A 14,852-nucleotide genomic window follows, 5' to 3' on the forward strand; every position below is an offset into this window, starting at 1 on the left:
CATATAAATGTCGTGTATATGTAGCGGCCCTGTAAATGAAGGGCCAGACGACAGTGAACAAGAGTACAATTTTATATTGATGTAGTAAGTACTATTCAAATAGGATCCCCTTTCATGTAACGTGTAGTAGTAACTCTATGTCCAGCTTCAACACCTTCAACATTTAACGCCCTAAGAAGGATACAAACATTCAAAAACTTTGCGTTACTGACGTTTGTGTTTTTTTGCATTTCATACAAACATTTTCTACTGATTTTCTGTATACAAATGCACAAAACCAATTATGCAACAAACAAGCGACATTTATTACAAATACGAAACAACAACCATGTGCAACGGTTTAACTATAGAGAGAGAGGGAGAGTAGGATGTAGTAGATAAGTTGGTGGTAGACAAAATATGTTAGATTATTATGTTATTACGTGTTTGTCACAGGTTTCCGTACGCAAATGTACTTCAATTTTTCATTCAGTTTTTTCTACTCTTTAAAATACGGACGATTGATCGGTCTATATATTGTAAATGATTTGTTTTCTTCCCAATATTCACATCGCTACTATTTGTTAAATGGAACTATTTCAATGGTATCATATGTATTAGCACTATTTAGAAATAAAGAGCAGATAAAAAGTAGCTGCTTTTGCGTATAGCTATAATTTCAGTTTATATATCACATGGACCATGATGTTATGATCGTTGAAAAATGGCCACTAGGAAATTCGCGAAATGTTACTAGTATGGACAAAGATTAAGCCGAACGTCCCCAATTAGTTTAGGGGGAAAAGTCTTGACGGCCGAGCGCCTTCGTCTGTCAATCCATTATCCCGACCTTTTTGGCGGATGCATTAACGGCATCAACCAATCGTCTGTTTCCAATCGTTTAAATTCCTGATGATGATTCCTCCTCCAGAAACGTATCATGCTTTCCTGGTTCCGTATACTAAAAGATCATAAATGGAAAACTAAATACTAATTAACGATCATTGGTCGTTAGTGTGTTTCGTAAATGAATAACTGCTATTGTTAGTTGCCCGTTTTATATTAGTATCACAAACATGACTACGATAAAATCCGATAACTTGGGAATTGTACGAATCACTAGGAAGACGATTGCAATGATTGGAGAGCGATGGAAACATCTTCAGCAATATCAATTGTTTTCCTATGTTCTCTAATATTTGGGTTGCTGAAATGAAATAAGGACCTTCTACCGAAACTCCTTACATAATGGCATTGTATTATTTTCTTTCTATTTCACTCATCCAAACTTATAGAATATGCAAATAGAATAAAATCGATACGTTTATTGTTTATCAAAATAATCGGGGTTTTAATATTCCTATCTATAGTTCCGCATTTGCATTGATGGTAGGGCATGGGGCAGCTCTATTCCTTCACATCGCCTATTCCATCCGGATTGATAGCGAATGTGGCTTCTCCTTCCGCCAAACACGGCGAGTCGTATATTTTACAGATTCTTGATTCACCCCGACCCTTCCGGAGATATAGGCGGGTGGTAGACGCGTGCGCTATAATATTACCGCCAATGGGTTTCTTCGGATCCGGATTAAACATGGCCGCACCGTCAACCTGTGCTACAACCTGATTCGTGATCAGCACCGCTACCCCAAACTCGTCCGCCAGTCGTAGCAACATGCGCAGAAACTTCGCCAAATGTGTCTGCCGAGCTGCGAGCTCTCCACGGCCACTGTAATCTGTCCGGTACAGGCTGGTTGCGCTATCCACTATGATAAGCGCGTATCTCGATTCCGCCATCATAGCCGATGCTACCATCAGCAGATGCATTTGATGATCAGTGTTGTACGCTCTCGCATACGCCACATTGTCGAGGACGTCCGCACCGACCAGTTTGTACCGTTCGGCCGTAGCTAGCAATCGCTCCGGTCGAAACGTTCCCTCCGTATCGATGTACAAACATTTGCCTTCGCCTCCGTTCTGACTCACCGGCAACTGGCACGTCACGGCCAGCGTGTGGCATAGCTGTGTCTTACCGGTCCGAAACTCTCCGAACATCTCCGTGATGCTGCCGGTCTCAATGCCCCCACCAAGCAGTTTGTCCAACTCCTTTGATCCCGTTGTTAGCTGAATAATTTCCGACCGCTTCTGATGGTATTCGGTCGCTGTCGTAAAACCCATCGGTACGTGCTTCGTTGCTTCCAGGAGTATTTTGTCAGCTTTCGCCTCGGAAATGCCCTTGATCGCAAGTAGTTGCTTCTTCGGCGCATATGCAACAGCTTCAACAGTGTGAAATCCTGCTTCCGCAAGCTTTTTAATATCTCCGTTAGTGATTCCATTGCCCTACAAAAATGGAATAAATTAAGCATTGTTCTGCAATCGTTCTGTAAAGCGTTCTGCAAATTAGTTCATCTACAAACCTCCAGCTTCCCGATCAGCAGTGGTCCATAATCTTCCTCTTCCTCTACAGTAGATGCAGACTGTAGCGATTTTTCCATTTGGGCCATTTTTGTGGTTGAGTGAGGAAACAATTCCGGCTGTATTGTTTACTGTCCTTCGTATTTGTTTTGGCAATTTGGCGCACTTTGAACCGACTGCTTTGACACTTTTTTATAATTGTCTCACAAAACGATACGAAAGCAATTTACTCTATTTCCTGGTCATAACTTCACACAATATCGCTCTTCCCTATAGTAATTCGAATTAGAATCTTGGAACTTCGCCGCAAGTTGTTCAAATGTTTTTAAAATCAAACAAAATGCACGCACAAACGTCGTACGTGTTTTTACGCGAATTTGGCTTTCTTTGACACATACATTGACAGCTGACTCCGGCAGAAACTGTAAACAAAAGCGTTTGTTGTGTTTTCTTTGTTTGAAAAATGTGGAAAAGTGTTTGCTTTGGCATTTTTCGGCAGTGTCCAATTGATAAACACTTTTTCATCTTAATAGTTAAACTGAAACTAAGCTTTATCCGTCTCCGTGCTTGTTTGTCATCCACGCTGTCGTTAAAGTTAGTTCACGCCGCACTGCACCAACGCTCATGCTTGGTATGGCAACACTGCCAAATGACAAGTAAAAAGAACGACGAAGAAAGACGAAAATATTCGCTTGGGATTGACGTTTGCGTTTGGGTCGTTTTTGGCACCAATCGAAAAAGTGTTTGCATCCTTATCCGTGACCGTAAACCATTGTAGCTGGCTGCGAAATCGGTTGCATCTGCATTGGCTTTCGCCACCGGGAAGCACTCCACCGTGTCCACAATAATCGAGCAGGTGAACAACGCCGTTCGAACGCTATCCGAGAGTGTGCGCCGATACGCGGTCGGTGGTCGTCGCACAGTTGGAATGTCGGAGGAGCGCCCTGCCATCGCTGCGTCGCCTGCCCCTCCGCATCATGCGCCCATGTTGCAGTGCATCGGTGGTGGAGGTACCGAGACGGACGACGACCACAGGGAGACGCTGGTAACGGCTGCAGCAGCTGCCACTGCGGCTGCCGTTGCGGCCGCCTCATCCACCGTACCGGCCGCCGCTTCCGCCATCGCTGGCGCATCCATCGCCCTGACAGAGCCTGCGTCAGATCCGACCATTACACCGCTCGGTCCATCGCCTCCGGGCTCGATTGTGAACGGCATTGCTGGTCCCGATCCGGCCGGATTGCCCGAATTTCTACCGTTAGATGATAACGAAGACGATGGGGACGAATCGATTAGCATCGAACGGATACGCCAGTATCTGTCCGACAAGCTTGGCTTCTACACGGCCGATCGGTTCGACAACAAGGACGGATCCGGTGGCGCCGCAAGTCGGAGAGTGCTAGAAACAGTCGACATCGACGGTGTGCTGAAACAATGGAAAAATGGAGGCTTCAAAAAGATCGTCACCATGGTCGGGGCCGGAATATCAACCTGTGAGTGTGCACCTGCTGCTGTCCAACCTTTATAATCATAACGTTTGCAATGGACATGATTGTGTGTTTTTGTTGTTGTTTATTTCAGCCGCCGGTATACCAGACTTTCGCTCTCCGGATACGGGACTGTACAACAACTTGATGAAGTACAATCTGCCGTACCCGCAGGCCATTTTTGAGCTGGAATATCTTTACCAAAATCCGAAACCATTCTTTACACTGGCCAAGGAACTGTATCCCGGCACATTCAAACCAACACCGTCACACTATTTCGTCCGGCTGCTTGAACAGAAAGGTTTGCTGGTGCGCCACTACACGCAAAACATCGATACGTTGGAACGCATCGCCGGCATTAGCGAGGAAAAGATCGTCGAAGCACACGGAACGTTCTACACCAACCACTGTCTGCAGTGCAAGACGGCCTACAGTTTGGAGTTTGTGAAGGGTAAATATTCATCTTTTTAATAATAAGGCTTTTAGATCAGGATATTAACCAGTATAAAACCAATGTCATATTACTGGTCATATGAGCTGATCTTTAGTTCATTCATACAACCGTCGAAGGTCGCAATATGCCTTTTTTATTTATATGAAGAACGGCCGGGCCGTATATACGCGCAATATGCCTATGAATATCGGAATAATTATCTTAACTATTTCGGACTATTGATTATTTCCCACAGAATACGGGGGATATTCACCGTCGAGTCGTTTTTTTTTTTTTTGCCAAACCTATCTTAGGCCCAAAATTAATTACTTCCCAATTCTATAACCCCAGAGATAATATTCACCGACGAAGTACCAACCTGCCCGTGCGGTGGTGTGATCAAACCGGACATAGTCTTTTTCGGCGAAGGTTTACCGGAGCGGTTTCACATGTTGCCCCACCAGGACTTTGCCGATTGTGATCTGCTTATTATTATGGGAACGTCCCTTACCGTGCAACCGTTTGCTTCCCTGGTGGAGTACGCCAACGATGATTGTGTCCGGTTGTTAATTAACCGGGACAAAGTTGGGTGCAGTAATTTCGGTTTCCTGCGTTCAATGATGTTCGGCGAAGGGTTGTGCTTCGATCTGCCCGGCAATCGGCGTGACGTTGCCTGGACGGGCAACTGCGATGACGGGTGCTTCTTTTTAGCCGACCAACTTGGCTGGGGAGTAAGTAGTACCGGGTCAGTTTTTTCCCACCTGCATCCATTACCCGTCCAATGATTTTCTTTGTAGGATGAATTGCGAAAGTTGATCGAAACGGAACACGCAAAGATTAAACCGATTCGACCGCTGCCAACGAACCCGGTGGTTCCAGTCGTTGACGGAACGGATGCAGTCGTTGATATGGAACCAACACCGATCGTAGACGTCCACCATCAGCAGTCCCATACGATCCTTAGCGATGATCATTGTCTGGTGGATGATAGCGAATGTCTGCTGCCAGAGGATGAACACTTTAACGATGTTGCCGATGGTCTTGCAGCACAAGGCGGCGGTGCGGTGTGTGCTGGTGGCGGCGGTGAGGAAAGTGTCCAGGCAATGGCTACCGATCCGCATCACGACACACACGATGAACCGTCTGTTCATGAGCACCTGCAGCATAATCATCATCATCACCACCATCATCACCATCTTTCTAATGAACCGCAGCACGAGAAGATGGACGAGCATCATGACGACGAGGAGGTAGTGGTAGAGCAGCATCCGAAGACGACGTTGTCGTTGGAAGACAAAACTTAAGACTCCAAAACAACACACCACACCAATGGGTAAGAACAATTTAATCGATTACATAAAAAATATGTTTAAACAAAGCAAGAAGAGTTACGACGCGACGGCTAAACGCTTCCACATATTACCACGGTGCGGAGCCGTTGTACACGGTGAAAAAACAAAACGAATCCCCCTTTTAACTAATTCCAATTCCGATTATATACTAGTTAAGTTAATCACAATCACCTTGACCTTGGCTGCACACCTCTTCCGAGCTATTTTATTATAAAAACAAACACACAAAGTTGCGCAAATTGCACACTTGTACGCCGGACTGTTTTCTTTCTACTACTTATGTCCCTTCGCACTGACGGACAAGGCTGTATTGAAAATAGTGAAATATGAAGAGAGAGAGAGAGAGAGATAAATTTGCTATAAAAGGAAGAAATATCGATTAAATTTAGACAAGAAAAATCGTTACTCTTCAAGAAATCCGTAAGACATCGATCTCTGGGAATGCAACTTGTACAGTGATGTGTTGGACATGAACCATACTCTTTTTCGCGATTATTCATCACATCGGTGTAATTATCGAAACATCGAGGATGTAAGGGATGATCATCACGCAAACATATGTGTTTTTACCATGATCAACGATCGTACCGCTACGTTTGCTGAACATGCAACACAAAAAGCCGCTCCTATGTGTGTAACTATTGTTTCCATGTTCTTCTTCCCAGTGGAAGTGGCTTTGAAAGATTCACAAACGACACAACAAATAATAAGAAATTAACAGAAACAAATACACACCCGAAATCGATAAGTTGAATAGTGTAAGAATTATATATTTTTAACTTTCGCATCCTAGCAGAATGAGCAAACACTGGCAAGATAGGTGGGTTTCGGCACCGTTGGCTTACAAAACATATGTAAGGGGTCACTTAGGGTGTTGTGAAAACAAAATCGTCACCATACGCGATTAACGAATGACAAGGCAAACAGCGAAAGAAGGCGAAATGCGTTAAACTGCATTATTTCTGTTAGACAAAAAAAAAACAAAAGTGCGATCTATGGCGAGGATCGACTACAAGAAGACCAGAGCGAAGGGACGGTGCAAACAAACGAAAGCTGTGCAGAGACGGTTAGGAGACACAAACATTACACGGAGAACACAGTACGTTCATTTGCCCGAGTTACGCGGATAATACGTGCCGGAGAATTTTATATTACGTAATGTGGGAAATCGAATACTTATTTTCACCACTTTATCTTTTCCACCTTTTTTCAACACTTCATTTTACTGTATCTCCGGATCCGTCGAAGGTCGAGAACCGCGTAACTCGGGCAACGATTGTACTGCGGATATATGATTATTAAAAAAAACACACACACAGAAACAGAATGAAGCAAACCAGACAACAAAACAAAGCATAAAAGAACGGGGTTTATTATTTCTAATGCAGCAAAAGCGCGCGCGGTCTAATTTATGACGCAAATATTTGTAATAAACCCGGGGCTAATATAAATTCTACGACAAAACTTACCATGCGGTTGTGCGTGATTAGTTACACCAATACTTTGCGATGACCAATTACTATTAAATCACAAGAAAGAAATATGCTTCACTAAGTAAATGGATAACATGCTTCATCGCTTTCCAGTCGTTGAAATCTCCGGTCATTAGGAAAGGCAGCTAGTTTCATACCTTCGGATAACAGAAGAGCGAAAGGAGGATATAACACCTAGCGCTGTGCGACATGATAGCATTTGCTACACCTGTCCCGCTTTCGCATTACACTTATCGCTATCGAGACGCTACTCGATAGTGTTAGTGTGTCGATCGTGGCGGAATCCCATCATCCTGCAGACACGGTCTGTTCCACCTGTTCGCATAGCAGGAGAGCATCCACAAAAGGAGGTAACACTTGCGGCCGCCAGTGTGTTATACAGTCGTCCCGTTTTCACATACGATCGAAGTAATCAGATGATCAGTGTGTGCGAACCACGATCGTTGATAACAGATGCGGAAGCGGGACAACTATACCCGGTACTAAATCGACACGTAGTTGATGGGGAATTAGTGCTACCTCCCAGTGTTGATGATCTCCTAGTAACTGAAAGTATGAAACTGGTCGTTTCTGTCCTGTTTCATTCTGCCTGAACCGGGGGGGGCATTTTAGGAAATAGAAAGAGATGAAAGAGTTCGGCTTTCTCCTTCCTCCGTCTTACCAGCAAGGATGAATACGGATGAAGAGCAGTCGGTGGTTGCTTTCTTGGTGTTCGAAACGTTAAAGCTGGCCATTTCTGGAGGATTTTATCGTTACCGGCGGGTCATTTAAATGATTGCAAAGCGACAAAGAACAAAACGGAAGGGTTGCTGCATTCCGAAATAGTTCCAAATCTTCCGTAGAAAGCGACTTCCCCTTTAGTATCCTTTAGAAGTATTCTTTCCACCAGCTATATTACCATGTACCAAATTCACTTAAGCATATATTAAAAAAAAAAATTGCTAGTTAGTTTACACAGTTATAATAACATTAGGAGTTTAATGAACAGAAAAACATTGACGGATAATATTTGTGTATCGTCGCGATTTGCCTTTTTAAATAGCATTCAATTTGTGCGCAGATGACTAATAGCTTCTTCCGAACAGTGTGTAGAACTTGGCCGCGCGTCCACAAGCCGGATGTACGCACTTGTCCACCTTCGGATCGATCGTGGCCGGTTGCACGAACGGGATGCACAGCGATTTGGCACCCATCGCCGGTGCACCAGCTTCCGCCTCCGCATCGTCACGCGCACTCTCCGCCTTGATGCGATCCTCGCAGGCAATCTCACCACAGAACGGTGCCATAATGATGTTCTTCGACTCGAGGTACTGCAAAAATTCGGCCCACTGCTTCGTAACCTTCGTGTGCTCGTGCAGGTCACGTTCCGCTCGTTCGTACATGCTCGCGTGGATGGTTTCGAGCAGCTTCGCAATTTCCACCGCTGCCTGCGCGCGTTTTATCGTCTGCTTCGCACCGTTATCTCGTCGCACGGCCACAAACTGATCGTTTTGCAGATCCTTAAACCCGAGTTCGATGCGCACGGGAACACCCTTCAGTTCCCAGTGGTTGTACTTCCAACCCGGCGAGTAATTATCACGATAATCACCCTCACAGCGAATACCGGCCTTTACGATGGTTTGTTCCAGCTCGCGACAACTGTCATACAGCCGGCGTCGTTCATCATCCGTCGTGGTTGCCGTAATGCCGCACGGCACGATCACAGCCTGAATGCAGGCTACTCGGGGCGGTAGCACCAGACCCTGGTTGTCCGCGTGCACCATAATCATCACACCGATCGTGCGCGTCGTTATACCCCACGAGTTCTGGAACACGTACTCCTTCTCTTTTGTTTCCGGATGCTCGTACACGATGTCGAACATGCGCGAAAAGTTTTGACCCAGATGGTGGCTGGTGGCGCCCTGGATAGCACGCCCGGACGCCGAAATGTAGGCCTCGACCGTGGTTGTGTAGTCACCACCGGCAAACTTTTCCTTCTCCGTCTTCCGTCCCTTTACCACCGGTATGGCCAGCAGGTCGGTGTACACCTTCGCGTACAGGTCCAGTATCGTTAGGACCTCCTCGTCCGCTTCCTGCTTCATCGCGAACGCCGTGTGGCCTTCCTGCCACAAAAATTCACGCGTACGTAGGAACGGTTGGGGATGCTTAAACTCCCAGCGCTAAAACGAAATGGAAAAGCGTAACAGTTTTGGGATTAAGTAAAGACAACAACCACCGCATCCAGCGATACTCACCACAACATTGTTCCACTGGTTCAAGCGGATCGGAAGATCGCGATACGATTGGATCCACTTGGCGTACGCCGGATACATGACCGTCTCGGACGTTGGACGTACCGCGATCGGTTCTGCCAATTCCGAATCGCCGCTCTTCGTCACCCAAGCAACCTCTGGCGCAAAGTCAGCAATGTGTGTCTTTTCACGCTCGAGGGCGGCCCGTGAAACAAAGATCGGGAAGTAACACTCCTTCACGCCGAGCTTGGTAATTTCCGCATCGAACCAGTTCCGGATCGCTTTCCAGATGGCGAACGACCAGTGGCGCAGAATGTAACAACCGGACACATCGTAGTACTCGATCATTTCGCCCTTCGTAATGACCTGCGAGTACCAGTCGGGCAGATTGTCTTCCTTTGTCGCTTCTAGCCCAAGGCGCGTTTGTTTCTTCGGTCCTGTTCCATCGTCTTTACCCGCCTTTGGTTCTGGTTTGGGCTTCTGATCCGGTTTTGGTTTAGACTCCTTTTTCGCACTGGCTGGTTTTGATTGCTGACGCCCTGCAGTAGCTGCACCACCGGCAGGAACATAGTCCGTACCGGTAAGTTTCTTGTATTCCGCTTTCAATTCCAGCAGGACCTTCACGGCCGCATCGATCTCAGCCTTGGCCGCTCCACTACCCTTCAGGGATCGTACCGTATCGCCCTGCTTTGTGATCTTCTCCACGAGCACTTCCTGCTCCGTGCCACTAGCCGGACACATGTTCTCCTTGTCTTGTTTAGCGTTCGGCACCGGTGTTACTGCGGCAGCTGTCGCTCCCGGCTTCCAATCCTTGCCCGTCAACGTCTTGTAATCTGCCTTCAGCTTCAACAGTGCTGCCACCGCCGAGTCAACGGTCGCTTTGTCAGCCTTGCCACTCTTCAGCGCACGAACCTTATCACCTTGAGCTGTGATCTGTGCCAACAAATCGGCTTCCCCTCCGGAACTGGAAATATTGGATGGATTCGTTGCCTCCTTCTTTACTGGCGGTACACAGCCCGGTTTCCACTCTTGGCCACCCGACGCCTGCTTGTACTGTACCTTCAGATCGAGCAACGTTTTAACCTGCGCATCGACATCCGCCTTCGGAGCTTTTTTGCCCTTCAAGTCCCGCACAAGCTCACCCTGAGCGATTATCTTTTTGTTGAGCGCTTCTGCAGATTCCCCAACAACAGCGTTACTAACCGTCGGTTGTAATGCACCAGATTGTACTGGAGCTGCTGCCGGTGGAACCACACCCGGTTTCCAGTCACTACCCGTCACTGTTTTATACTGTGCCTTTAGCTCCAGAAGCGACTTCACTGCGGCATCAATTTCGGGTTTCGTCGCTTTTTTCGCCTTCAAATCACGCACCAAGTTTCCTTGCTCGACGATCTTTGCGTTAATTTCATCAGCTCCGCCGCTTGTCGACGTTTGCTGCTGTGGGGCTACCGTACTGGGGCCGGCTGCAACTGCTCCCGGTTTCCATTCGCTTCCTGTTGCCGCTTTGTACTGTGACTTCAGCTCCAGCAGTGTCTTAACAGCAGCATCTACTTCCGGTTTGGCGGCTTTTTTCGCCTTCAAATCACGCACCAAGTTTCCTTGCTCGGCGATCTTTCCGTTCAGCGTAGCGGCTGCATCCGATGGTGCTGCGGACGGTGCTACGGCACTTGTTGCGCCCGGTTTCCAATCACTGCCCGTTTGTGTTTTGTATTGTGCCTTCAGATCGAGCAACACTTTCACTGCCGCGTCAACATCCGCCTTGGGTGCTTTGTCCGCTTTAAGCTTCCGAACCTTTTCGCCCTGCTGGGTGATGGAATCGTTGAGAGCGGACACGTCTGAGGATCCACCACTGGCACTGATCGATTGTTTAGCAGCCGCTTGCTTCGTCTTCTTGCTCTGCGTAAAGAAAAGACAAGCGAAAGAAGAAAAAAAAACCCGTGAGTAAATATCGGTTGATTCTTTCTTCTTCACAAACTATACACACATTTGCAATCGTGACACCGTGGCAACCCTGCCGAAAATTAGTGTCTTTCGCCGGGGTATTGCTGATAAGATATTTCAAACGCGATTTGAACGCAAACCGAGAATGATTCAACGCAACAAACGCCAGTTCTCTGCACCGTACAACGTGTCACACACGAAGCCACGATTTCGCCACCTCAAACGATCCCCCTTCCTTTCTCTCTTGCCATCCGCTCAAGAAGCGAAAGTACAGCAAGGCAAACATAACCGCAGCAAAAGGGGGGCGCAACGAGCATAACGCGAACCAACAATCTCCCTCTCTCCATGGAGCAATTATCGGTGCGCCTGCTTTGATGATACATTCGCGCTCGCTTGCAAACAGCAGTGTGTGGAATCGACAACACACCACTACACCCAAAGAAACATTACAAAGAAAGCATCAAAACATTCGTCGTACGACGTGGATGCGGAGCAATGTAAAACAAATCCAAGACAGCATCCAAGCAGACATGCCGTTTCAAGAACACGGAGAAAGAAAAGTTCTCTTCCGTTTAAGGAATTAATTTTTCGAGGTGACTTACAACTTACTCATTGTGATTCAAATCATCCCTAAGTTATAAAAACTTTCATTCCTAAGTATTAAGAGCAAGTGAATTACACAGCGATTTAAACTCTACGCGGCGGCTACCAAAGAACTCTCTGGCGTATTATGATTTTGAAAAGAGTGAGTTAAAGAGTTAACTCGCCGTTATAACTCATTCACTCTGATTTAGCTCACTGCACTGTGTGATTGCACGCTTCACTCACCTCTCCAGCGGCTTCCTTCTTGGGGACGTTTGCCGTCGGGACAGCGGCAACATGACCATCAGGAATCGCGAACAGTACAATCGGTGTCTCGGCGCCACTAAACTCGCTGGCCGGTTGGTACGCCTGATCCACCTTGAAGAAACCACGACGCTGCAGCTGAATGATGTCGCCTTTTCGTAGCTTCTTCAGCTCCGGATCGCCCAACATCGAAACTTCAGTCTGTAACGCAAGAATTAATAGCGTAGGTGAGTGGCTTTAGCTAATAGTTTGTCTACAATGCGTACCCTCGTTTGATGACCGATGTAGTTTTTAAAGTCTTCATCCCTTCCCAACACCGGTTTGCTGATGATATGCTCAAAGTACACGCAGTACGTCGGAGTGTATTGATCCGCCGGTAAATCGCAAAGCCACGTAAGTTTCAGCGTTTTCTTGTAATCCTTGTTGTCCAGGTTCGGTGTAGCATCGATCGAAACCGGCACCCCATCGGCACCACGGTTCACCTTCTGGATCATCAGATTGCCCCAGTTGATGAACGTGGCATTTTCACCCTCCTTAAGCTCCTTCGCGTCGGCCAAATCGATCAGCACACGCGGCCCGTAATGGACCGTTTTCATGCCGATGTCAGCGTTCTTTGGATGTACGGCCGCCTGCATTGTTCCCGGCTGCACACCTGCGACATGAACCGGGATGCGCCGTTCACTTTCCAGAGCCGTATAGCGAGGCGCTATTGGATCGATTACCTTCTTGTTGAATGCCCAGATTTTGTCCCATTCCATGAATACGACTGATTTGCTGGAACCTTGGGCAATGATGAATTCCCGCAGACCTTCCACGGTCATGCCGCGCCGTAGAATACCCCGAACGGTCGGAAAACGCGGATCGTCCCATCCATCGACCAACCCTTCCGCTACGAACCACGTAAGCTTGCGCTTCGATAGCACCGTGTTGGTCATGTTTAGCCGGCTGTACTCCCAGATGTACGGACGCCGTAGCCCCAGAGCTTCGATGAACCAGTAAAACTGCTCGTCCCGGTCGTGGTATTCCATGGTGCGTAACGTGTGCGTAACGTCCTCGATCGCATCCACAATTGGGCAGGCGAAATCGTACGTCGGGTACACCTTGTACTGTGTGCCGGTACGCGGATGTGGTTCGTTTTTGCAGCGATAGATCGTCGGATCGCGCATACACCCGTTCGCTGAGCCCATGTCTATTTTGGCCCGCACGCAACACTTCTGTCCCGCTTCCGAACCTTTCACCATTTCGGCCCACATCGCCAAATTGCGTTCCGGAGTATTGCTGCGGTTTTTCGACTCAACGCGCTCCTCGCGTTCCTTCTTCATCTGCTCCGGTTCCGTGTCGTCCACGTACGCCTTTCCCTCCTTCAACAAACGCACGCAATAGTCCAGCATCAGATCGAAGTACTGGGATGTGTGCGTGAACAAATCCGGCTTGATCTGCAACATCTCCAGATCCTCGAGAATCACCTGCTCGAAGTGTACGTTTTCTTTCGCCGGATTCGTATCGTCGAAACGCATGATCAGCTTGCCCTGGAACGCTTGCTGGTAGTACTGATTGAGCAGGGCCGCCTTGGCGTGCCCAATGTGCAGATAGCCAGACGCTTCCGGCGGAAACCTTACAATCACCTTGCCCATCTCGGCACCGGGCAGATCGACGAACTTACCCTGTTCGCGCTTACCGCCATCCGCACCCCTATCGGGAGTCGATTCCTTTGCCTTCGCCGACGTAGCTGTCGCCGCTCGAAGCTCATCGGCGTGCTTGCGTAGCGCATCCTTCGTGTAGGGCAGTGCCAGTATGAGATTGTACCACCGTTGTACGTGTACTGGTATGCCGATTTTCTTCAGCTCCTCGTAACGAACGTACAGTTCATTGAACACGGCCAAATCGGCAATGGTGAGATGGTTCGCCACGAGATACGTTAGCGGACCGAGACATTTGTTCAAATATTTCAGTTCATCCGAGAGGTTTTTCTCCACCGAGAGCGTGTACGTCAGCCAGTGATCGATCTGCGTTCGTTCGATCGGTGTTGCACCGTACAATCGGAACGATGGAGCCACCCTGGCCAACGCTCGCAGCACATCATTGTTGGTGATGCAAGCAAGCGTACGCGTGGAGTAAGAGATGGACGTTTCGTTACCCCAGCGTACTTCTATCGGGTACGCCGGACGTAGCAATTCCGTTGCGATGAGCCCACCTGAAAGGAAAATTTCGTCAGCAATGATACGCTATGAACCTATTTTTACCCCACCGTAGCTGCGCGAGACCATCCCGACACTACTCGTGCACAATGCTTTAAACTTACCCACCGCCGCATTCGTTTTGCTGCACACGAAGGTTGATACCATCTTGAGTGGAACGCGTTGTTCAAGCAGCAGATTCAATTTATTTTCCCAATTTTCTACCAATCAATTCGACCACCAATTTCACACCGAAACAAACGACCGGCACATGAAACGTGTTTGCGTGTGAAAAACTGTGCCACAACTTGACGTTTGCATTGAAAGAGCAGCCCGTGTTTATAACATGCAGGTTAATTCTTCTTTCCCTGTGCATGTGGCACGCAGATGTTGCATCGTTGGACAACGGCATGCAACAGCTGCAAACTGCATTTCTTTCTATAATTCGATACTGTAGAATTACTTGTTCATAGTTCTATTTTCGCTTATTCTCTCAATCAT

At 47.6% G+C, this 14,852-nt stretch overlaps 3 protein-coding genes across 3 annotated transcripts; 1 reads left to right on the forward strand and 2 right to left on the reverse strand.

The window, feature by feature from the left end:
* Window positions 1–1,386: 1,386 nt before the first annotated feature.
* LOC128710139 (DNA repair protein RAD51 homolog A) lies at window positions 1,387–2,483 on the reverse strand. The gene is made up of 2 exons (XM_053805180.1): window positions 2,397–2,483; window positions 1,387–2,319 (listed from the first exon to the last, which is right to left on the reverse strand). The coding sequence occupies exons 1-2, from the start codon at window positions 2,481–2,483 to the stop codon at window positions 1,387–1,389; spliced, it is 1,020 nt and encodes a 339-aa protein (XP_053661155.1).
* An 839-nt stretch (window positions 2,484–3,322) lies between these two features.
* Window positions 3,323–5,615, forward strand: LOC128719237 (NAD-dependent protein deacetylase sirtuin-2-like). Its single transcript, XM_053812860.1, has 4 exons — window positions 3,323–3,884; window positions 3,973–4,329; window positions 4,663–5,042; window positions 5,109–5,615. Exons 1-4 carry the CDS (start codon window positions 3,323–3,325, stop codon window positions 5,613–5,615), a joined length of 1,806 nt encoding a protein of 601 aa, XP_053668835.1.
* A 2,605-nt stretch (window positions 5,616–8,220) lies between these two features.
* Window positions 8,221–14,519, reverse strand: LOC128717993 (bifunctional glutamate/proline--tRNA ligase). The gene is made up of 5 exons (XM_053811669.1): window positions 14,477–14,519; window positions 12,441–14,368; window positions 12,157–12,375; window positions 9,391–11,283; window positions 8,221–9,315 (listed from the first exon to the last, which is right to left on the reverse strand). Exons 1-5 carry the CDS (start codon window positions 14,517–14,519, stop codon window positions 8,221–8,223), a joined length of 5,178 nt encoding a protein of 1,725 aa, XP_053667644.1.
* Window positions 14,520–14,852: the final 333 nt, after the last annotated feature.

Source organism: Anopheles marshallii, chromosome 2 (genome assembly GCF_943734725.1).
Source record: "Anopheles marshallii chromosome 2, idAnoMarsDA_429_01, whole genome shotgun sequence".
Classification (NCBI taxonomy): domain Eukaryota; kingdom Metazoa; phylum Arthropoda; class Insecta; order Diptera; family Culicidae; genus Anopheles; species Anopheles marshallii.